This window comes from Micropterus salmoides, unplaced genomic scaffold, assembly GCF_014851395.1.
Source record: "Micropterus salmoides isolate LMB-PRFRI ecotype aquatic unplaced genomic scaffold, ASM1485139v1 Ms_hic_scaffold_1, whole genome shotgun sequence".
Classification (NCBI taxonomy): domain Eukaryota; kingdom Metazoa; phylum Chordata; class Actinopteri; order Centrarchiformes; family Centrarchidae; genus Micropterus; species Micropterus salmoides.
In genome coordinates, this window is record NW_024040040.1 from 27,141,308 (window position 1) to 27,166,227 (window position 24,920).

At 39.1% G+C, this 24,920-nt stretch overlaps 1 protein-coding gene across 1 annotated transcript in view; it reads right to left on the reverse strand.

Moving 5' to 3' along the window:
• Window positions 1-17,996, reverse strand: part of reck (reversion-inducing-cysteine-rich protein with kazal motifs) — a 102,028-nt gene extending 84,032 nt beyond the window's left edge. Inside the window, exon 1 of the mRNA XM_038723327.1 lies at window positions 17,813-17,996. Within this exon, the coding sequence (XP_038579255.1) occupies window positions 17,813-17,885 (73 nt within the window). The 5' untranslated portion in view covers window positions 17,886-17,996. The remainder of the gene's footprint in view (window positions 1-17,812) is intronic.
• Window positions 17,997-24,920: the final 6,924 nt, after the last annotated feature.

Here is a 24,920-nt window from a genome sequence, read left to right on the forward strand (position 1 = left end):
TCAAAAACAGATTAATAACTCACCACTCTGAAACTTGCTCCAGTCCTTGTTGCTACGCTGGTACGGGGAACATGCACAGCTTAACAAAAGCTACTCTGCTTCCAATTGGCTAGTAGTCCTTAACTAGGAACTAGGAACTTGCATGTGCAACTCACAACAAAGATCCTGTAGAGGCAAGATGTATCACTCCATAACTAAAACAAAGCGTTCAGCAAACAGGTTGAAAAGAGGAGCTGCAGCAATTTGCAGTATGACCAAAACTATGGTGTTTTTTGAAAATGAAACCATGTAAACCTGTTCTGGTCATCATCAATGACATCAAAGTAAAATTAATAATACAAAAAATCTTGAATCTAAACAATTCTATGGTAGCATTTGCATGCATTCCTGTTTGCTCATATTTGCTTGGCCTTTTGTTTGTGTTTGTCACACTTCTGGTTTTACCTCTGTCTTCTACAATGTAATGTGATGTGATGTAATGTTATAAATAAATACAAAAAAACTGAAACTTCTGAAGCGTCTAGAAATTCTTACAGCGTGTTAAGGCATTAATAATGTTGTTTAAACCAATGCTCTTGTGATTTCAAATTAATTGATTTAAAAATGTCCATTATTCTTACATGCAGGTCCTCTTTGCAAAAGCCTCCATAACTACAGAATAACTTTAATTAGTTAAATCCAGAAGACGCTGTCCACACAATTTGACATCAACATTTATAAAAAAAAATTTAAAAAAAGAACTACTACTTGACAACAGCTCTGATTTACAGCACATGTTGACAGTCAGCCACAGTCCAACTGATTTACTGAAAACTGAAAGGCTCCAAAAAAACATCCACAGCGCTGTTTGGCATTCCCTGCGTGTTGATTCCCACAGGAATAAACTGATATCTGGCTTCCTCCTCCTCTACCACAGTTTGTCTAGTAGGCTGGCCTGCCAACCTGGTGTGGCACCCTGGCTTTCCTGCAACAACGTTTCTGATGGACATCCATTGAGCAGGACAACAAGGAGTTTTTCCCCGCCTGCCATGTCTGCTTCCAGCACAAGAGCTCCTGTACTGTGCTCCAAGGTAACCAACCCCCTGTCTATTCAGACCAAAAACGGGAGGCCAACATCCCTTAGTTCTAGGCTTTCATTCGTGGCCGCATCTAGATGCTGGATAATGCCCCCCCGCCCCCCAACACAAACAACTTTCCAACTTCCAACTTGGGGGGGCTGTGTCTGACCGACAATCAGACATTCACACCCACTTCTTGGTCAGTTGTGTGGAGGTTGTTTCTCAGCTCTTTTTTATTTTATTTTTGATACTATTTGACCTGAATGAAATGATTGGCCGTGCTCATTACAGTCCTGCTACAGATACTGGATTTTTAAATGTATGTGTCTATAACATTTATTGACTGAAGAGAATGTAAAGATGTAAAGAGAATATAATAAAATAACTTCTGAAATAAATTGCCTACCTAAGCTTTAAACATTCAAAGCTATATCAACACTTTACTTTAAAGGCCACAAGCTAAATCACATTGCTCTCAAGTGCTTCTTTATATGTTTTTATATAAATGCTGCTGGCATTTGACCCTCTAATAAATGTATCTTCTCCAAACTGAGATTACTCAATAATGTCACTTCAGTGATTTTCTCACACTTGACAAAGCTACTCTATACAGACATTATACTATTTTCACATGATGAGTAGTACAGTACTTCTCATCAAGTGTAAACTGAATTTGAAACTGTGTCCCCACAGAGAAAGGCAAAATGGCAAAGAATTACAACTACACCAGGATAAAACAGGAAAGAAATCAGAGCAGAACAAAGAGATCAAACAATAAAACTGAGGCAATGTAGAATAAAACACAGAATTGAGAATATAGCAGATTTTAAATGCACTTTGGGTTTCTGCGTACTGTTACCAGGCTTATCAGAGCGTGTCCACTATTACAGAAAACTATTTTCTTCGGTTTTGTTTTCCCTCCCTGAAGTGCCACCCATCAGAGCCACTGGGCTGCCCACTTAAAATGGCCAGAATAAAAAGCACTATTCCAACTATGACAAACAATCTGGAAATAGCAGCCACGCTCATGACTGGGAGCCAGCTGCTGGGACGATAAGGAGAAGGATTTCAGTCCATCCCCCCTCTAGTTAAATGTAACATTACTCTGAGTTTCCTGCCAGCCAGTTTCCTGTGTATGTTTGAGTGGAAGGAGGGAGTGGACATAACCATGTGGCTTGGCACTCTTTTTCAGGGCATTTGCAAGTTTCAGAAAGCACTAAATTTAGCCTTTTTGAGATGAAAATGACTTTTTGTTCAACTCATTCATTTAATAGCCTTTTCTGATTGAACAGCCAAATAAAAATTGTTGTTGATGTATAAATGGGCCAGATGGTATATTAAAAGGACATCAGGAAATTAACAGCAGAGACTGGAGCAAATGTCTCTAATACTGTGTTTTATCATTCTCAGCCACACAAATATACAAAAATAAACCAGCTAAGAAAAATGGCCACAAGCTAAATCACAAAAGAAAAATTTTCAGGTTTAATATCTGGTTCCAATATGTGGCTTCATTATCCCCTTAAATACAGTACTCCAAAATGAATTTGAGCAGTTTCTCATCTGAAAGTACCACTGTGGTTTGCCCAGTTACTACACACTGGGTATATTTTACACCACTGTCAGCCATTTTCTATAGTATGGTGCATTGTTTCATGTTCTTAAATGTGTTTTTTTAAGTGTTTCGTTCCTTCCAGGCAGCTATTGGTTTAACTTCATTTCACCACAGGATTTAACAGAACTTGCAAAGACATGACACTCATCCCTCACAGTGTACATCATCTGCTAGTTGTTAAAATTGTGTCGTTGTCAAGTAGTGTGAAGAGCATCTTAAGTAAGCACTGAAATATCACACAACAGTGATTTATATTTGAATAGTCAAGGCTGGTTTACCGGCCAGTTAGTAATTTAAATGACTGCAAATCTGTTCTCTAAACCACTTCAGCCTGATATAAACTGACAAAGCCTAACTTTGAAAATACCATTGTACCAACCAGGTACTACTGGTTATTTAATGGGTCTCTAGGCAAAATATGTCATATGTGTAGGCTGCGGAGTACACTTAATGTGTATTTAGAGGTGACAAACTCAGTGCAGTGAGGGGCCCATGGCGTGGGGACCCATATAGCTTAATCTCCGCAATCTCTCTTAGTCTCTGCAAGTTGATTTGAGAAATAAATAAGCAACAGCGAGGCAGGAAAACACATCTACTAGCTTTAGCTGTCAGTCAGTACTCAACTACTATCTGGCTTGAACTGAAGCTAGATTCTTACACAATTCCCTCGCTATCTTTTAAAACACGAGAACAACACAGCAGCTTTTCTGTCCATAATAACCCATCTTAGCAAAATGCCAGCCGTTTTTATTTTTTATTTTGGCTAACATTAACTCACAAAATGAACTTTAATTGACTACAGATGCTATAATCTAAAACGCAGCATTGATTCTGCTCTTGATGTTATTGGGGACAACTGGCCACAGGCAGGTCTCAGTGAATGGACATTTTATATAAATGTCAGAAAGGATATGTTCACATCAGCCAGAAAGAGCAATGAGACTGAATAACAGAAAACAGTGAAAACAGTGAATATGGACTTTTTCACGCGTTGCACACTAACACGCAGAGCAGAGAAGCCTGCTACCACTTTCCTTCCTGCATTCCTCAGAGCCGCTGCAGACTCCGTGGGGGGAGAGTTTAATGGATAGAGGTCAAAGGTCACTTCCTGTGCATTGATTAATTGACATGTGCCACAAGCATCAAAAAATGGACGGAGCATGTTTGGTAGACAACAACATCTTTTTTATCTTTGCCAACATTATTAGCTCAGAGTTTTGTGGCACAAAAATGGTGGAAATATTTCTGAAGCTTTTCACAAGAACATCTGATGTTATTTGAGTAAAAACTGCACATTCACATAGTTTTAGACTATTATCATTACAGTGTTAATCTACATCTGTCCACTGCAGATGCTCTATCCACAACCTGGAGAGGAACTAGCAGCCTATAAATGTGTGTATTAGTATAATATAACAATAAATAAAAGGTATAATGTTCATTTAATAGTGTACTGTTAATATAATGTTAATATATAAATTATATATTGTATAGCTCTCCACTGACTAGTACAATTTTAAATCCAGGTGGACAAAACAGCAGTTTTATTTTAGTAGGTTGTTTTCATTCAGAAACACCAGCGTGCAGGCTGTGGCTTTTCACTCAGACATGTTCAGGCTCTGTTATTTCAACGTTCCCGTCTCAGAGGCAGATCAACACCAGCTCCGTAAGTTACTTCACTCAGCGCAGCGAGCCGCATATTTGCACAATCCTCCCGAAAAAAGGCAGAGTGACAGCGACTATAGACAGACAGAGCTGGAAACTCAGGTAAACTCCCACTGCAACATTACAGTAATAGTTTTATCAGCTGCAGGTTGAACTAATCCATGCTCGTTACATGATCACGTTACAGTTACTGCATTTAGCCGACGTGCTACATTGTTAGCTCGCGCGCTGCTTTTCAGTAACTATCTTTACTATCTGTGAATCTGACACCGGAGGCTCAGCAATGTCAGCACAGCTACATGTACTGGATGATAATGAAACAGTTAGACTGCAGTCAGTAACTTTACTGTAACTAGTGTTAGTGGATGGCTCTTCCTCCAGGTTGTTGTGACCGTTTTGTTGCAGTGTTTTATGTTATGTGGGTCACGTTGGTTACAGCGACTGAGAGGTGGAGAAGCTGTGTATCTGAGTATTGGTAAAACCACAATAAACATAAACTGAACGTTGAGAACGTGAAAACAGCTGCAGGTCTGAGCTACTGTAGCGTTAGCTGGCTGCTCCTGGCTGCATCACTATAGGATAACATTAGTAAACAAATCGCTCCACATTTGCTTTTTGCCGTTACATCCTTTATTGCAGGCTAAATCAACAGTGGGTACACAGGATAGTAACATGGTTGCCGTTAGTTGGCTTTACTAATGCTCACTTTGTTCTTACTCGACATCATCTGAACCTGTTTGGTCTGATGGGCTTCAGCACATAAACCTTTATCGTTGTTTTGGATCCTTACGAGGAGCCTGTGTTTTGCTGTGAGCCGGTTGTTTTATGGTGTTAGTGGGCTGCATGTCGTTAGCTGCCGTGTTGTCGCTGTAGTCTGAGAGAGGCTCGGGAGCGTGCGCAGAGCTGAATCCGACCCGGAGACCTCACATTAAAAGCAGAATAGTGGCAGATGCAAGCAACGGAGAAAACAGGCGTGTGCTTAATTTCTAAGTGAATTTTGAACCCACTGACAATAAGGCAACGACAATTTGATTTATTAAAATCAAAAACTTACATATAGCCCCTTTAAATCCTTCTGCAAGTAAATGGTCTCTAATTTGTTAATGCTAAGTACAAACTCATCACTAATCATCAAACTATCAAAGCAGAACAATAAGCTCAACACTTAAGGTTTGCTGTAGCACGTCAAACTTTTTATATTATTCGGCCTCATCCAGGCTGTGATTGGTCTGTTGGCGAAAGCTATATTGATGAGCACATCGACTTTAAAGTGGCCACTATTACAAAGAATTTATGGTTTACATAACTTCTGTTATCAACTGGCGTTTTATAAAAATAAATAAATGATAAGAGACGGCTTTTGTTTTAGCTTGTTCGGAACAATTTGCTATTAGCTTAATAGGACAAAGCAGGTGGAAACATCGCTTTACTACTTTTACCCTTCACTTCACTTGGTTCACTGTCTCCACCGCCGCCTCTGCTGTCGGCTGTGTACTTTTACAGGTTTTTCATGACTGTAGGAACCCTGATATTAGTAAGATCTGATAGTATCCACCATTACAAAAGTAATGTGAGAAATCAGAGTAAACAGAGTCAACATTTGATATTTGTTAACATATGAGACAATGAAAGACTTTTGTGCTTCTCTAAAGTTTCTCTCACTTCAAACAGCCTCTCTGACAGTGTTCGGTGGAAGACACTGACAAATGGAACATTTACTTGTTCCTGATACAGAACTTATATCATCTGCCAGACACAGAGACTAACATCTGTGAGAGAACCATGAACAGACTTCAGGGAGATGACAGCTGCCCTGCTCTGTTTAAATACTCTCCTGTGATGGACTTGGTGAAAATATGACTTTTACACGACCCAGAGACCTTGTCAGAGAATCTGTGTGTGTGCATGTGTATTGTTTGGGAATCTCACAAAAAGTTGGCTCAGTAGGACACAGCTATGAAAAACATGTACGACCTATTACAAGCCTTTACGCTGGTGGGTGTTAGGCACAGATCAGCGCAGCTGATGGTTGTCTTGGTCATGAAAACTTAATTATGTTTACGGTCCTCGTAATAATGTCTTTGAATAGCAGACTGCAGCATAAATGGGAATGGTTTGTTCAGTTTGATATCAGACGTTCAAATTTGCCAGCTCTCAGATTATGGAGTTTTGCCTAGCAACATAGTGCTAATAAAAATGTGCAAATGTTTTCATTGCATTTTACTTTCAGGACAACAGTATAGAGTGTGCCGTGTCTGGTGTGTGTATATATTATGTAAGGAGCTGGAGTCAGCCACATGCTCAGCAGGTGTGTACTAGGCAACATTCAGTCACACACTCCAGGCACACATCCACGAAACCTCCAGAACACCTGAATCCTATCAGAGAAAGAGCAGATGTCAAACACACACACACACACACACACACACCTCCAGCTGGTAGAGTATGTTCCGCCCCCTCATTTCATATTCAGTTAGCAGACTCAAAGGAGGATGCAGACCTGACCTACTGCATCCTGTGCGTGTAATGGGAACTGACATAATGGGGCGCATATGGTCACTCAGAGTGAGGTACAGCACAGAACAGAAAACAAAGAGCATTTCAGTTACTTACAGACCAGATTTTAAAGTGCTGCAGCTAGTTTGTAAATAACCTTGGGCCAAGATATGTTTCTAACCTCCTTGAAGAATATAAACCCAGTCGGCTCCTTAAATCTGTCAGAATACAACAGAGTGTAGCATGTTATTCTAATGCTTTACTTTGCCCATGTAAAGCACTTTGAATCGTCTTCTACTCTTCACAGCGAGTTGGTCCAGGCGGTGAAAAGCTACCTATTATACAGCAGCCTGAGCTCATCTACACACTTTATGGCTGACCAAAGTAATGGATCTACCCCTCAGACACCAGGAAAGACTCGCTTGCACAACAAACCCGCTAGACTCCATCACACACACACAGGCTACCCATAAGACCACCTTCCTTTACGGGGAAGGCTCAGCAGGTGCAGTTAGCTTTGGGTGTTCTAACCACAGGTGGGTGAAATATTCTGGTCCATTACTTAAGCAAAAGTGCTTGTACCAACCTCACTTTGAAAATCCTCCTCTACAAGTAAAAGTTCTGCATTCTAAACCTAACTACGGTAAAAATATACAAGTAATGTACTCAAAGTAGCCATTGTACAGTTGAATGGTTCCTGTCAGCGTTTTACTTTTATATCTGATGTTTCTGGATTTAATATTACTGCTGTCTTGATGTGTATGTTGTATTTTACTGTTGTTCATTTTACAGCAATGCATCATATTCTGCAAGATCATCATTTTTGTACTATTTGAGAATCTACGGTATGTGTGTATCAAGATATTTATCGTATATTGTGGCACAGCCATATCACCGAGCCCTACCTCAACTTGATTCCCATATCAACTCAGTAAAGGAAAGATGTAATGATAAATGATAGAAGGATTTATTTGGAGTTAATCCATAGAGGTGGAGGACAAATCAGTTTACATAAGAATCACAGTTCTTATCTTCTATGATTCTGGAATTGATTAATTTACTGTTTCTCAGGCAGAGCCATGTCATGAGTGAACAGTGTAACTCCCATCTGTTAATAACTAGCTTTTTATGACAGATGTAAAACTTTGGGTTAATACATCGTGGTCATCACTCACAGACTAACTTTAGCAAAGAGGAGCGCTGAACTCCAGTTCAAGCAAACCAACCAAAGCCCATCCTTTACAGAACTTTCAGCCAAGTCTGATCAGGCAACAAAAGTAGCTCTAATTAATGGACTGCTTCATTTCAAAAGACCTGCACTAGGGTTGGGCTGATAGACGATGCCATCGTCCATCCCGATGTTTCATTGTAGACATCGCCCAACACTAACCTGCACCTGTAGCACTGTGGATGCTCTGGTTTCCCTGTTATTAGCATTGCAGCAGAGAGGATGTTATAGCATCAGTAACAACACAGCAGAGCTGTCTGACTCTAGAAAAACAGTGGTTAGTAATTTAGATTTTATTTCATTATTCTCATACAGGCAGTAGACTGACATGTTTCCACATTGTTGCATTTTCAAATGCTATGTACTCTTTATTTCTGTTCCTGTCAGACAGTAACCGTTGTTTCAGTCAATAATGTCTTAATTTATTTAGGACAACGCACATGAATCAACATTTCTGTAAAGGTGCCAGTCTAAGTCAGATGGCTAATTTTCCACCGCAGTCCTTTGGCGAGACCTTTATCAACACCATTTAGCATAGCTGCAGGTAATTCAGTGGACTAAAAACATGAGAGAATGGTTTGGTACACACTTCACTGGAGTGAAAGCCTGACAATCATAATACCCCCTTTTCTAGTGATTGAATCGAAAATGGATTCTGAAAGAATACCAGCCCTAATGATCCTGGCAGTGGTAACAGCTACAGAAAATACTGCGTTTGCTCTGGGAATCTCAGATGTCAAAAACTAAAATATAGTGAGCATCCCAGGAATTGTAAATGTGGGTGGGCAAACTAACTGTCTCCCCTACTTCCACTGCTCCAGTGAAGACGCTGAATGGCCAACAGTAGGAGACTGTAGTCTGTGCAAATGTGTAACTGTGTGAATGTGGAGAAAGGTGTCACGGGAAAATAGAACAGATTTTAACTGGATAAACCAAAGAAAGAGGGGAAGAATGAGAGCTCTGCTAACATGAACAATGTTGTCTGCTCTATAGCACCAACATGCTCACCAGATTCAGACTGATGTGTCACTTTGCCAGTATATCAGACTGACTGTAGCCAATCAGTGTGGCTAATATAATAATGATAGAGGTTTCCTCTCTGACCACAGCTAACACTCACACAATAACTAAAGCATCTAAATCATACAACACCTGCTCCAAACTATTACCATTCAACTATTTTTTACAATCTAAAATGTATTTTGGAATTTTAAGATTTGAAGAAATTTCTTGTTGTTTCTTGTTCTAATATTTAATATCCACGTCTCCAAAACCAAACAGTCCACTGACTGACTTCATTCTCTGTGGATCTGCCTTCTGCCAGCCACAACCCAGTCAAGCCAACAGTCAGCCAACTGTAGCCCATTCAAATTAAACGGAAAATAAGTTTGCAGTCGATATTGACTACCATCTATATCCAGCGTGCTAACCATGACAACCCATCTGTATTCTAACATTATCTTACCTCTCCTTATTAGCTAGGCTCCTTACATGTGTACTAATAACTTTTCCAAGATGGGTCTCCGACATTGACAGCGTTGTGTTGGACAGATTTGTGCAGTGGTGTTAATGAGCGAGAGAAGGTGCTGCGCTTTTTAAATAAATAAATGTATGGGAAGCATGATAAGGGCAGCGGAAGAAGACTTTCAGGAAATGAGCAGAAAATGTAATTATACTGGAATAGCCCTTTAATTAGTTATAATATAATGAATAGCAACAGAGCCAACAATAATAACATCAGTCCCTTGCCTGTTGCAGCCTGAAGTCAAAATAGATATAAGCTTTTGTCATTAGGGAATATTTTGTGTAGGGTTCAGAAGTTGTCACTCCTACTGAAGTTATAGCAGGAATACTACAATGTAAAAAATACTCCTTTTACATTCACAAGTTATGCATTCAAAATGTTTGATTTAGTAAAAGTACTAGAGTATTGTAAGCCAAAATAAAAGTACTCATTAAGGCCTGTATACACCAGGAATTAAAGCCCCCCTCCAGTGTATTTTGACATTTCTATGATATTTCATATTTTTCATGGTCATTTCCTCACAATGTTGATTACCCACATAGTTCGGCAAATATTTTTTGACAAATGGCTTAATTTTGTGCTCAAAGTTGCAAAAGTTGCTTAGTTGTTAAAACGCGGTGGTGACGTATGACTATAGTAATTCCATAAGTCATACGTCATTCTCCAAGCTAGCGCAGGCGCACTGTCATGCCGTCACGCCTCGTTAAGTCAGAGCATTAAACCGATAAACATGGTTGTGAGCCAGCTAACCAATTTATCATGTCATTTACTTAGGACTTACAGTAGGAATGTCTCTCTGTGTCTGATGGTCGGGTTGTCTTTCTAGTTTAGTTAGCTAAGTTAAGTTAATTTAGTTTAGTTAGCCAGGTGTAGTTAGCTAGCATAGTTATTGCAGAAAGTTAGCTAACAGAGGGTCTTCATTTTATTTTTTATTTTCCTTGGTTTAGTGTGCTGTTCATTTTCATTTTGGCATTTGTGCGTGCGGTGTTGGAGGACAGATGACAGAAAACGCGTCGCATTTTCACCTGCCACCGTCTTATACACAGTCTGCAACATGCATTTACCAATGCATCGGCGGAGGCACCCACCACACCCCCGCAGTAAAGCGCACCATAAAACGTAGTGGGAGTTATCGTGTGCAGTGCGTGACAGGACCATCGACTGTATGATTGATAACAGCTGATACTCGCACATTAGTTTCTATCATAGGTAAGTAATAGCTACTCCTGCCAGACAGTAAAGTGTACTAAACTTTACAGTGTAGTGATGTTAACACAACATATTGTTCCCTCCAGCCGGTCAGTTTTTGGTTGTCATGATAATGTATTACGTCCGACTATTAACCACACCCCCATTCTCTGTTTGAGGAAGAACGTTCACCAAAAACGGCAGTTAAAACTGGCTGGAGGGGGGTTTTAATACGGCACAATTTCGGGATATGTATCGTTACTGGGATATGAAATAACCTACTGTTTAGGATTTGAATTTTTTGGCATATCGCACAGCTCTAATACAACTGCTGTGTGTTTAGCTATTTTTACATTTAAAATGATCCATAGCAATTCAGCCAAATTCACAAAATGGTAGTCCTTATTTACATATTTTTAAGATTCTGTCGTCAGAATGAAATGGTTATTAAATGTGTGGCCTGTAAACACTACATATTAACCGGCAGTCATTCTCAAACTGCTGTGCTGCTGTGCTGAGACTTCTATATTTCCGGTGGCGCTGCTCGGCTGGCGACACGGACTCATGCTGTTGCTGGTATCTCTTAAGTTTTTGAGAGGATTAGACACTTGATTTTTAATTTTCAAGATCAGTTAATTTCTAAAGTAAGTCGTCGACATGGCGATATTTATAAGGCTTTTTATTGGTTTGTTTATCGCGCATCTGGTAGCAGTCTGTTACTCGCACACAATGGCGTGCAGGTGGAGCAACGACCAAACACTAACATACACGAGAGAGGATCTGCTTCTGTACCGTTCAGTTGATTACAATCTGCCTGTGGACCTTCCGGATTGCCTGAAAGCTAGGAGAGTGGAAAGCAAACGCCGGCGGAAAAGAGGTCAAAGAGGTGGCGTCAGACAGCGTTTTCGACGACGCGGTTGCAGACCGCCGTTACCTGCAATTATCCTGAGCAACGTTAGATCGTTACAACAAAAGATGGAAGAACTACGCATCAAAGCTAAAGCATGCTTTGAGTTCCGGGACGCAGGCCTTCTGGTGCTCACTGAAACTTGGCTTCGCCCTGAGATGCCCAGCTCGCTGATAGAGGTACAAGGTTTCTCTCTTATTCAGGCGGATAGATCTGCCACCTCGGGGAAGAGCAAAGGCGGTGGCATCTGTGTGTTTGTAAATGACCGCTGGTGTAGTCATACGACAGTTAAATCCACGGTATGTAATCAAGACATTGAACTCTTATGTTTAAGTTTGAGACCCTTTTACCTACCCAGAGAGTTTGGGAACATTTTGATTTGTGTTGTGTACGTCCCTCCGTCGGGCAAAGCAGCAAATGCCGTGAGCATTATAAGAGACTGTATTCAGGTTCAACTTCAACATACACCTGGAGGTCCTGTCTTCATTCTCGGCGACTTTAATCATTGCAAAATGGAGTCTGCCCTCTCTGGGTATGAACAGTATGTTAAAGACAATACAAGACTTAATAGGATCTTAGACAAACGCTACGGGAACATAAAAGAAGCATACACTTCCAGATCTTTTCCTCCTCTGTCTAACTCTGACCACAACATTGTGTACTTAATCCCAACATATAAGACTCTGCTGAAAAGACACAAACCTGTGGTTAAGAGTGTTAATGTGTGGTCGAATGACACTGTTGAATCCTTGAAAGGTTGTTTCCTTTGTACTGATTGGGAAGTTTTTCATAGTGATGATATTGATGAAACCACAATGGTAACGACAGATTATATTAAATTTTGTACGGATAATGTAGTACCAAAAAAGGAGGTGATCATTTATGCAAACAATAAGCCCTACATAACTAAGAAAATTAAAAGCTGTATTAATAAAAAGAAACTAGCCTTTCATAACCAAGATCGCCTTGCAGTAAGATTAGTACAGAAGGAATTGAATGGTCTATTGAGGGAGGCCAGGAATAAACAAAAAGAACTTTTGGAGAACAAGCTAAATATGTCTAACCCTAAACAGCTTTGGGACTCTATGAAATCAATAACAAATATGCAGCCTTCACAGAAATATGTATCTACTTCAGATGATCTACAGAAAGCCAATGACCTAAATAATTTTTATTTAAGATTTGAGAAGTGCAGCCAAACTCCTGCAATCAGCCTTAGCGATATAGAGACTTCTGGTGTTCTTAGAGAAAGGTTGCTGATTGATGCTAATCAGATCAACTGATAACACATTTGTCCTAACAAATCGGCAGGCCCGGATGGAATTTCAGCCTACATCTTAAAAATTTTTGCTGATGAATTGACTCCAGTATGGCTTCCTATATTTCAACAATCTCTGGACATTGGTACTGTTCCTAGCCTCTGGAAAAGGGCTGCAATCATACCGGCCCCGAAGATAGCCAGGCCCGTAGTAAACAATGATTTTAGACCGATTGCGTTAACGTCTGTGATTATGAAATGTTTTGAAAAGTGTATTGTGTCAATGTTAAAAGCAGAGGTTGCTAACAACCTAGATCAAAGATGGAGCAGTTGAGTGTAAACCAAGCTATCATAAAGTGGTACTCATCTTTTTTAACTGACAGAATTCAGTGCGTTAAAGTAAACAATTGTCTTTCACAACAAAGAAAGACTAGCACAGGTGTCCCACAAGGCTGTGTCAGTTCTCCAATTCTTTTTACTTTATTTACAAATGATTGTTCAAGTAAGCATTCAAAAAACTATATTTTTAAATATTCAGACGACACAGCCATCTTAAGTCTTCTCGATGAAGACGATAATATTAGAGATGTATACCTGCCAGAAATAAGTCAGTTTGTTGAGTGGTGTGATAAAAATGATCTAATAATAAATATAAAGAAAACAGCGGAGTTCATATTCGATCCAAAAGGTATTGGGGACCATCATCAAGTGGTCATACATGACCAAAACATCACCCAAACGCAGACTTACAAGTATTTGGGTGTTTATATAGACAGCTCACTTACTTGGAAAACTCACTCGGAATGGGTTTGCACACAGCTGCACCAGAGGCTATATTTTTTACGTAGATTACGTTTTTATGGGGTGAATAAGAAAATTATGATGCTGTTCTACTAGGCTGTTTTAGAAAGTATTGTTAAGTATGGTGTTACAGTATGGTTTGGGAACCTATCTATACAGCTAAAATCCAAATTGTCACATCTGGTGTTGACAGCACTTAAAACAGTTGGAAATGAGGAATCTTTGAATCTCCAACAGTTATTTGAGAATAGCACTTTAAATCAGGTGCAGAAAATTGTGGGGGACCAAACTCACTTTCTGCACTCTCAGTATGAATTGCTCCCCTCCGGCAGAAGATATAGAGTTCCACTGTGCAAACTAAAACGGTATAAAAATTATTTTGTTCCTGTGTCTACACGTATGTTGAATAACAGTCTATCTTATTTATTTTAAATTTGTAAATTAATTGTCTTTCCTCTTTTTATACTTTTTATACTTGTATATTGTATATTTCTATGTACATGCAGCAACCATGCAGTCCAAAACAAATTTCCTTTCGAGGACAATAAAGTATACTACTACTACTAACATCGTCTGACAAAATCTACAAAATCCAGGTTAATGACAAAAGTTGTGCTGTGTTTTCGACTATGTTGGCATTTAAAATGATCAACCACAGAGAAAGTTAGAGGCAACTAAAGCTTGTCTTCTTAACTTTACTGTGGCACACAACCCTCACTGGGCAGCCTATGTTATCATTTTACAAAAGCTCTGTTGGCCCTGGGCAAATGAAACACCAAGCCAGGATTTATACACCCCTGGAGGACGTTTTGGAAAAGCTATGATATGTAGGGAGAAAAATGCTGTTTTAGTCTGGACGGAGGGCTGAAACAGAGAGAAAAAGACGCATAACATCTTTAATCTGCTTAATGTGGATGTACTGAAACTGACTGAAAACTAAAGGGGACAGAGCGTTTGCTGTCAGGGCCCTGAGGCTCTGGAACAGCCTGCCCGAGGAAATCAGGTCGGCTGAGTCAGTGAACTCTTTTAAGTCCCTTCTTAAAACATACTTTTATAGGAGAGCTTTTCCCGATCTTATTTGACTTTATTTTATCCCTTTTATTTTATTGTATTTTACTAATTTTATTTTTATCTATTTTAGTCTTTTCAATGTTTTCATGCTTTTATCTTGTATTGTTTTTGTATTATTGTCTCTTGGGTATTATTGTCTTTACACTTGTTAAAGCACTTTGTAACTTGTTTTTGAAAAGTGCTCTACAAATAAAGATTATTATTATTATTATTATTATTATTATTACTCTGAAATATGTACTACTGAAGTAAGTACTGCCTGTTTTAAGTGTGAACAGTTAACTTGACGTTTGTGAAATAAAAGCTGGTTACACAAGTGCTGAGAAAATAGAAACAAGTGCTTATAAATATCTATGACTGTGGCAGGCAATTGATAACTCCACTTGGATATGAAGTAGCCTATGTGATGTGTCTGCCCTCTGATAGTCGCCCTGTTGCTCTGCAGAGGTCTGTTTATTAGCATGTACATCTCAACTATGACGAGACTTTGTGCTTTGAACTCCAGCGAACATAGCCAGGTCGGCAGTCTCAGTCAAAAATCACTGTTGTGCTGAAATATTCTGAAACATTCCAGATTTGCATATAACTCATTTGCCCAAAACGATAAATCGTCAATCAAAAAAATGACCCTAATTATTGTCATAAATTCACTGAGTGTATTTCTCTTTCTTTCTATCTAGCTTTGACAAAACACTGGCAAAGGGTTGCTGGTTAGAAAAACATTGTATTTCAGTCAATTTAAGAATCACTATACCAAGGTATAGCCAAGAAACTCAACTCTTTATGCTGCACTTTAATCTTGTGTTCACAAAACTATAATTAGGTTTGCGGGACTCAGGCCCATGCCTGCTCACAGTGGACATGGAAAGAAAAGGGCTGCAGTTCACCTCCCTCCTTCCCCTTCTCTTCCCCTTCTGCTTTGAGGAGTCAAATTGGTTCCAGATGCATTCTCTCACGGCTAGCCTCCATAACCAAATTGCAACATGAAAGAAATGAGGGATAGAAGTTTAGCAAAACTCAGTAGAGGAAAAAAATGTATGGAATTTCTACAGAAAATAAGTGGTGGGAGCACGCTGGAGAAGAAGCCATTATCTGCCTAAGGTCAACACCGGCTGATCATTTCCCACATGGTGCTATTCATCACACCTTTTTGGATTTCCTGAGAGATGTTTTACTGTCACAAGCCTTTGGGAGACAATGTGCACCCCAAATGAGGATCTAAGAGCTGTGTTTCTTTCATGTTCCTGACAGATGTGTAAGAAAAAAAACTGTACAAAGTGATATTTAGCCAGAGCACATCCACATCCTGCACCCATGTGGACTGAACATCAAAGACCTATGCACCAGCATGTTAGACCAATTTATAACCCGGCCCATGGAACCCCTTAAAACACTTGCTAAAGGAGGCTAGTCTGCACCTTGGCAAAATGACATTAAAGACTGACATCAGCTGAAGGTCTCTTGAGAAGACCTCTTGCCAAATGGCTTGAAAATGTAGCAACAAAGTACAAAGTGGCAGCTCCTGTTGACTCAGCCAATTAACAAGTGAAAGCCATTTCAAGGCCAGTTGTCCAACAGCACCAACACAGACCTCTGTGTTTATCTAACTCCCTTAACAAGTCCCAATGAATTAATTAGCACCCCGAGATGCTAATACACCATTCATTCAAACACGTTTTACTTAGGGCACACAGTGTTGGCAATTATAGCGGCCAGACTCCATTCAAAACAGCAGGCAGTTTTATTTCCTGGTTTCCTTTCTTTCTCACCGAGGAAAGCTATTGAAACGTGATTTAGGAGGAAATCTTCGCTAAACACGTGGCATATAGCCTTTATAATCCATTAATACCCGGTATGAATTAAAATAACGTTCCGCTCGAAGCTTGCCAAAACTTACTGAGGTGTATTTGAAGACATAATGATTTTTGAACAACGCGCCAACCAGTTACATCATTTAGTATGTTATAGAAGTGAATGTGTTTTGGGTGTGTGAGGGTCCCGAATTACTGTTTAGTAAAATATCTTAAGAAGTCTTCATAGAAGCTGTGTGCTTTACGATAACTAAGGCGGCATAAAGTGCTTCTGCCATGTAAGTCCCTTCTGACTGTTTCCCGACCCGCTATATCAGCTCTGTTTCCTTCCTATCGCTGGCTATTCACACAAGGAGCCGAACACTTTCAAAACTGTTATAGCCTACAGGCAGCCAAATATTACAAGGAGCCCCAATGGGTAAATGTACATTAACGACGCCACACTCGTCCTTAAATCTTCAAAGGCTCATGTTCTCAGAAAACGCTACACAGGATGCTAACCCCATAACGTTTCATCACGTTCTCCGAGACGGATGGAGCGTCATGCTAACATTCATTCCAATAATGGATTAACTCCACATATCGTCGCTTTGCTTTTCGGGAAAAGGTAGAAACCTTAAAATCACAATGGGCAAACCTTTTGTGAATGTCAAGGATGTTACTCTTCAATTCTGCGTGCAAAAAAATACTCCACTAATGATTAAATTCCAACTTTTACACTTGTTTCCCCCGTTATTCCCACAGTCATTTCACACCTAACGATAGAAATTCGTGGTGGGCGGTAGCTAGCACTGTGAACTAGTTAAAAGGTATAGGTTTTATTGGAAAAAGCGCTGTCTGCTGGACCTTTCAATACCCGAATTCACCAGGGGAGTTTTACGATTCAGAATACATATTATTGACTAGTCTGCGGTTCACTCAATTTCACCAGAAAGCAAAATAATGTCATATTGAACGATTTTGAATGGGGTTTGGCGTGATGTTCTCACTACATGAGCTATATCTGTCGGCCCAACAGGATGCCAGCTGTCATTGAATCAATAAGTTAGTCCCGACCTGCAGCGTACTAAAATGGCTTTAATCTTGAATTTTACACTGTTCTGACATTTTTCAACAACTTTACCAAAACAGGAACGCAGAAACAGACGGCAATATGGACATGCAGAGGTACAGACAGAGACAGACTTACCCTGAGCTCGGAGCGGCTTGCTGTAAAAGTTTACGGCGAGGAAGAAACTGATTATCTGGAAACACACACGCATCTTATTGAAATCCTAAAGTGCATCGTGGACAAGAAGACATAGAAAACACTGGTGCTGTGACATGCTCCATGGATCCCTGGTCGCTCTCTCTCTCTCTCTCTCTCTCTCTCTCTCTCTCTCTTTCTCCGTCCACAGCCTCTGGTTTTGTGTGTGGACCGCAAGGGACATGCGCAGAACGGAGAACGAGACCAGTTAACGGTAACAAAAGCAGAAAGAAGTATGAAAATAATAGTAAAAAAGTACCTGTGGCGACATATAATTGTACTCCCGAAGTAACATTTATGTATGAAGGACTACGTTTGCCTACGTTAGTATCCTTTAAGGTTGATATAAATATTTTTGATACAGATTCACACTATAGGCTCCATTTTAGTAAGTATATTCAAACAGATGTAAGAATATCCGACAAACATCACAAATAGACTACTTTTATGCATACATATGATGGGACAGGTTTGCTTATCATGGTGGAAGTTTTCCCCATTCATTCACTAAATAGGCTACAGCATGTTAACTGTGAACACTCCTATTTACCACTATCACTGCTGATAATGTCTTGTCACGTTGTTCATAGCAATATAAGGCATCCAGAGCATACATATACAGATTCTGAGTGGGACAGCAGCAAAGTAAAGTGGATACGTAAGTAAACCTGGAACATTCTTTTTTGTAGACTCTCTTTATTAATTTTCCACAGACCAGGAATGTTCAAAAGGCACAAAAGAAGAAAAACATCATTATTATTATCATATATGATGAGCAAAAGAAACCCAAGACAGAGAGCAACATTTAATCTCATTGTCTTAAAGGAACTAATGCCACCTAACCCCCCCACCCAATACACTCGGTCCTCCTGTCGACCTGTGATATTACCCACAAGGCCAAAAGTGAAATGACAAAAACAAAGAAAGCAAGGTTGTGAAGCCAATGACTTGCTGCAGAAAGAAAGAAAGAAAACTAGCTGTGCTTTAGGCCCCAGCAAAGTGGATATTAATAAGAAAAGTATATCACAACTGCAACCTTGCAAAGGCAAATATGTTAAGATGTTGAGAGAAACAAAATGCCGCCACTTTTGTTATAACCATAATGAGGAAACATGTCTGATGAACGTATCTGCAAAGTAGCAAAATATTTAAGCAGAAAATATTTTTATAATGACACAATACCCACTATTAAGCTTTTTGATGATATTGTAAAGGCTCTTAAAGCACTAGGTTACGGTTAGGGGAAATTGTGGTCCTGGTTAAACATTGAAAAAGTACAATGACTTGAAACACAAGACAGGATATGTTTACTTTATTGACATGTAACAGAAATTGTGATCTCTCCTTAACCTTTAACTTTAAAATTCTAGCAGTCTCTTGCTAGTTTCTCCAGCTTTAAACGCAATGGTTAGGTTTCCCCAGTTAAGTGTACTTAAGTTGAAGATCTTAATGAACAACTACAAAGGAATGATAAAATTTTGTTTTTTTAGAAATAAAAATTGTGGCCATCAAATAAATGTTCGGGGAACACAGCCTGTAAGTACAAAAGAAGCAGAGTTTTTTAACAGACCACAAAAATATTTTAGTAAAAGAAGAGAGAGCTAAAATCGTGCTTGGTAACAAGTGCTATATCAAATGTGTAGCTCACTATAAATGTTGAAACATCTTAAAACAAAGGGGAAATCACTTCAAACAGGAATGTCTGAAATCAGTAATGGGAGTAATTCTAATTGCATTGCTTCAAAACTTGACTATAATAAATGTTGCCTGTGGTAAAGGTGAGTGTGACATTTATATTTTGATTATAACAGTTTGACAAAAAAAGAAAAAATTTCAATAAAGATCAACTAACTATATTTCTTTGAGCAGGAAGCCTACTGTACACTGCAGGCTGTTACCATAACAGACAGATGGTCGTCTCCTCTTTGAAATGTTTGGATCCTCACTGCGCTGCATTTTTAGAAACTACGATGACCTTGCCCCAAAAATTATGAAATTCCAGGCCTGCAATGAGCTATACTTTATATGCTGTATGCTCTACTCAGTGTCTGATACTACTATCACTTACAATAATCTGATTATCGAAGTTGCAAGTTTCAGCATAAAAAGATAACCAGTCAGGTAAGACAGATATGGTGATTTGCCAATATGCAGGGAAGTGTTGTTTTCCAGGGGGGCCTCCCAGTCTGTCCCTTCATTGTCCCTCTTAATGCCCGTGTCAACAGGGCCAGGCGGCTTTTTGTGCCACACAGTTGTCAAACAGCAGGGAAATCCCTGTCCAGGGAGACATCCTCTTTTGCAATGGGTCAAAGGTTGTGAATGAGGAGGATGTCAGGGGCTGGAGTCAGCACTTTGGCCCCATGTGGATACATCACGCTGTCAACAGACATGAATAGAGAGGGGCCAGCGAGAGAGGGCCCACTGGCAGCAAAGAGGAGGAGAATGAATCATTTATTCAAACAGATGTACTGAGGTCATCTGGGATGGATAGATCAGAAACATACAACATGGTACTCTGTACTACACTATGTTTTTATACACTGAAATAAAATATGCAAGATTATCTACTCTAATGTAACATCTTATTCCATTCCATTACAGTATACCGTGTAATGTATTACGTGTGTTGTTGCGCTTGCTTGATGTTCGGCTGTTAGCAAAGTTGGTGACTTGCTTGGTTTTTATCATAAGCAATGTAATCATAATACATATATTTGTACAGCTGTCCTAGGTAGGGGCACCAAATCACCAAACATTACATAATGTTAAACAGAAAACAGTTTATTGTAGCATAATGTCATTTTCCATTGCTTACTGTAATAGACCAGGTGACCATGTACTTGGTCCCCAAGCTCATAGAACTCAAATCATGGCAACCTAAGTGAACTAGCAACTTATGCTAAGCCCTTAGACAAGTTTGCTTGTTTATTTCAGCCACAGATCTGGGGAAACTATGTCTTGGCTAAAAACCCAAGGGGACAGGGCCTTTGCTGCCAGGGCCCCTACATTCTGAAACAGTCTACCAGAGGAGATCAGGCTCAGAGGCTGGTCCCGGTTTCATCTCACTTCTTAAGACACATTTCTACAAAAAAGCCTTCAATGTGTGATTTGTTTTATTTAGTAATTGTAAATCACTCAGTGTCACTCACTTTGTTACCTGTAATGAAATGTGCTATAAAGATATTATCATATTGTTATTATAATTATAAGATATTATTCCATTATATAAAAGAATAACCTACTACTGTATATATGTAATACATACTACTCAGATATAATAATTTTCCATAACTTCTGTTATCTATATGTCACTATTACCGAGCCTTCATCAGGTATCAATTTAGTACATATGTTACCTTTTAGGTATGTAAGTATATAGTTTCCAAAGTATTTCTCTTACATAGAGTACATGTAATTAAAAACAATAAATAAATAAAACAAATGACTGTTCTTAAACAATGCTAGAATAAACTAAAATTATTCATTTTTATAGTATTAGTCATGTAAATTAATTAATGTCGCATAAATTATAAATGTTGCATATATAATAAACTACTTCATTACAAATATTAGAATAGCTTATAATTCCATTAGTTATGAATTCTGTTGTCACCAATAAAACATACTGTAATAAACTGTCAACATGTCAAGTGTAGTGAATAAAACAGTGTAGCAAAAGTAGCTTCAGTCCTGTGTGTTAAGCCACAGTACTGCAGTGTGCAGTACTTGAAATGTGTGTAAAATATGCTTTGAGTCAACGTTACGCTCATAAAGTGGGAGAGAAGTGCAAGCTATGTAGAAAGCTGTACTGTTTGGACACATAGTATACATGCTTAACTTCTGAAATCCCTTGGTTCCATGTCTTGGTCCTGTCTGGAGTGTCTTGATCTTGATAGGGGTATCTCAGTAGCATAGAAGTGATTCCACTCTACAAACCCAAAGTCCACGACCTTTTCCTGATGCCCAGCCTGATGAAGCTTCCAGTCCACCATTGCTTTAAGCTTGCGTGGAGGGGGACATGGCTTATCCAAACCTTGCAGCACCCTCCTTGTTGTTCTACCACAACATTTTTAAGGTTTGGCAAGAGTTTTAAAATTGTTCTGAATAGGAATTCCCCTCTGTTGATGCTATACCACTACCACCAACACTCTGTCCTAACCAGCTCTGGTTATTTGCTCTGTGAATTTAAATTCATTCATTCCTTGAAAGTAGGATTTGGTTTTGTGCATTATATGGGCACTGTATTGATCTGTGAATATTTTGTGTTTCTCCCTGATTTAAACATTGTTAGAAACAGTATGCGAGCACATGTACCCATCTGCCCACAGCAGCAGCTCATTGACCAGCAGTCTGGAAGAATCAAGTGTCTGCTGAAGAGAGTCTCTTGTTTGCGGTCGGACCTACAGTACAAACCCTGAGGCCTCAGGCTACATCCACCACTGACTGGCCAACTGGCTCCCAGCTTCAGGATAAAGCTTCATTGTCATGGCAGATGTAGTTAGAAACCATGATAAATTCAGTGTTGTTGTTTTCCATTAGGTCTGTCTCTGTCTCCGCTTACCAGATGTTTCATTTCAGTTATTACACAGCTTTACAGATGTCTGTATGCACTGTGTGTGGGTCTGAATTAAACCCATATATGGAGCCTGTGATAACTGGCCTTTTTATTAAAATGTAAATGAGATCCAGTCAGTGATGCCCACCTTTGAAATAATGAATATCATATATTAGCTGGATGAAGTTTATATAGTCTAAGATGTGCAGTTTTGTACTGGACATGCTCACTCACACCATCACTATTTGCTTTGCTTTTGAGGAAGGTGGTAGAGCTACAAGTCAAGTCATAAATAATTCACAAAAAGGATGTGACGTAGGCTGATTGTTCCTCTAGGATAAAAAAAAGTTTAGAGTAAGGTAGACCCTGACAGATACATCAGCATGGCCGACGCTATCAGATGATTTTAGCCAATCACAGATTAATTAGTATCTCATACACGTTAGCCAAGAAATAACAATAAATTGCAGTACAGAAATACCATAGCTATTTTGGGGGTGATATAGAAAAGGTGTAACTCCATCACATAGTTTTTCAGCTGTAAAACAGCCCGCTCAGTATGTTCCTTGGACACAAACTAATAAAAAACTTAAGGGATAAATATAAAATACCCTTATTCATGTTATGTGTTTATGTTAAAATAAATAAATATGGGCCAATATATAACTCTCAAATAGTGAAAAATCCAGTATGGTTAAGTAGTGTTATCAAAGATTTTCCATATAAGTATAAAAATCAAGCAAAACAGTACATGTATGGCTGATGCTGGGGCAATGCTTAACATTTCTAGGTTCTATAAAAAGGAAAAAAAACTTCAGTTTTAATGTTCACTGAAGCATGGGAACAGGATTAATACATTTTATGGCCACTTGGCCGCAGCAGAAAGAAGTTGTGAATACTATATTCAGTGGTGGTAGTGGAAGGAAACCCACTGGACACGATAGTCACCCCCTAGTGGGGGCATTTTACAAAAGCTTCAACAGCTTCATTCCCATGGAAACGCTGGTACCGTGAGATATGACAGCTACGGTAACTTGGAAGCGTTGTGGTAGAGATAGTCATCTGTTCCTGTAAAAGGTACAGGATGGATCACCCCAGGAAGCCTCTGTCAAAAACAATGACTTTTAAGACTTTGACTTTTACGCAACACTAGCTAGCTAATTTTTGTCTCATTTGTAGGCTAATAAACAGTAAAATAATTTTTTTGCAGGACCTGCATGAGGTTTCCATAAAACACAGTGCTGCACAGTGAAGTGAAAGTTGTAGCCCCCTTCACACTCCACACACAGAACATATATACAAATATTAAAAATTTGAATAAAATAACAACATATACAGTTATTTTATTATACCAAGGTAGTGGTATGTAATGTCCAAAACCATTATATTTTGGCTGTAAACAAATGAAATATGTTATCAGTGAACAATTTACTGATACAGTATGTTCAGTATCAACATTCTGCCACTTCATTAACAGCATTTCTTTATTTATGTTACTAGAAATGTAATCTAGGTGGTGCTATTTTTCCTCCAACGTGTATTTTCTGTTGCAAATTAGTTATGAATAAATACATTTCCAGTAGACACGGTTGGGTGACCTGAAAATTTACAGATCTCAAATGAAGCTCTTTTAAACTGATGATATATGAGATGACAGAATGATATATCCATGCTGTTCTTCCTGCTGCTGCCCGGTAATTAGTTTCTTTAACTTTAACTACGTTGACGAGTGCCCTGAAACTACATCTGTTCACGTTCAAGTGACAAAGCCCTCTAGCGGGCATAGGAATTATGACGGGTGCAAAAGAGAGTCAGGTGACGTTGAAAAATAGGTTGAAAAAGAGGTGAGGGTGATGGACGAAAGTGAGGAAGCATGCCTGCCTCTTGCTCTCTTCTAAACAGCCACCACTTCTTAAGCTTGTTGGTCACCAAAGCGTTCTGTGTCTGCCTTGGGTCTGCCAACAGTACCCCTAACCTTAACAAATTATTTATTGTAACCCAAATCATGATCTTTCCCTAAACTTAGCGTCTCCACATCATAAACAGATTTATTTTTCAACAGTGATTTATAACAGTTTTGGAAAGCGGCTAGGCCAAATTACTTATTTTGTCTTTCAATTTGGAGGGCTTGTATGGAGTTGTCATTATATAAATTTACTTTAGTATGTGTGTTGTTAGAGATTAATGCAAATTCATTAACAAGATATTAAGGTTTAAAGAGAGTTAAGATTTCGGGTATTTTCTAATTTTGCTAAAGAAATAATAATTCCTGAGTCATACATAACATTTAACTTTGTGTTTTCACAGCCATGTTTCTCAAGAGCTGAGAAAGCTGAAAGTCCTCTATTACTACTGCTTGTAATGGGTAAAATAAAAACACAGTGCTATCCCTTAAGTACCTTACATGCAACTGGCTTGGCTTGAGTTTAGAGAAGGAAGCCAAATTCTCTTCCTTTCAACAGAGATACGCCATGTAACGTCTGGTGTGTGGGGTTT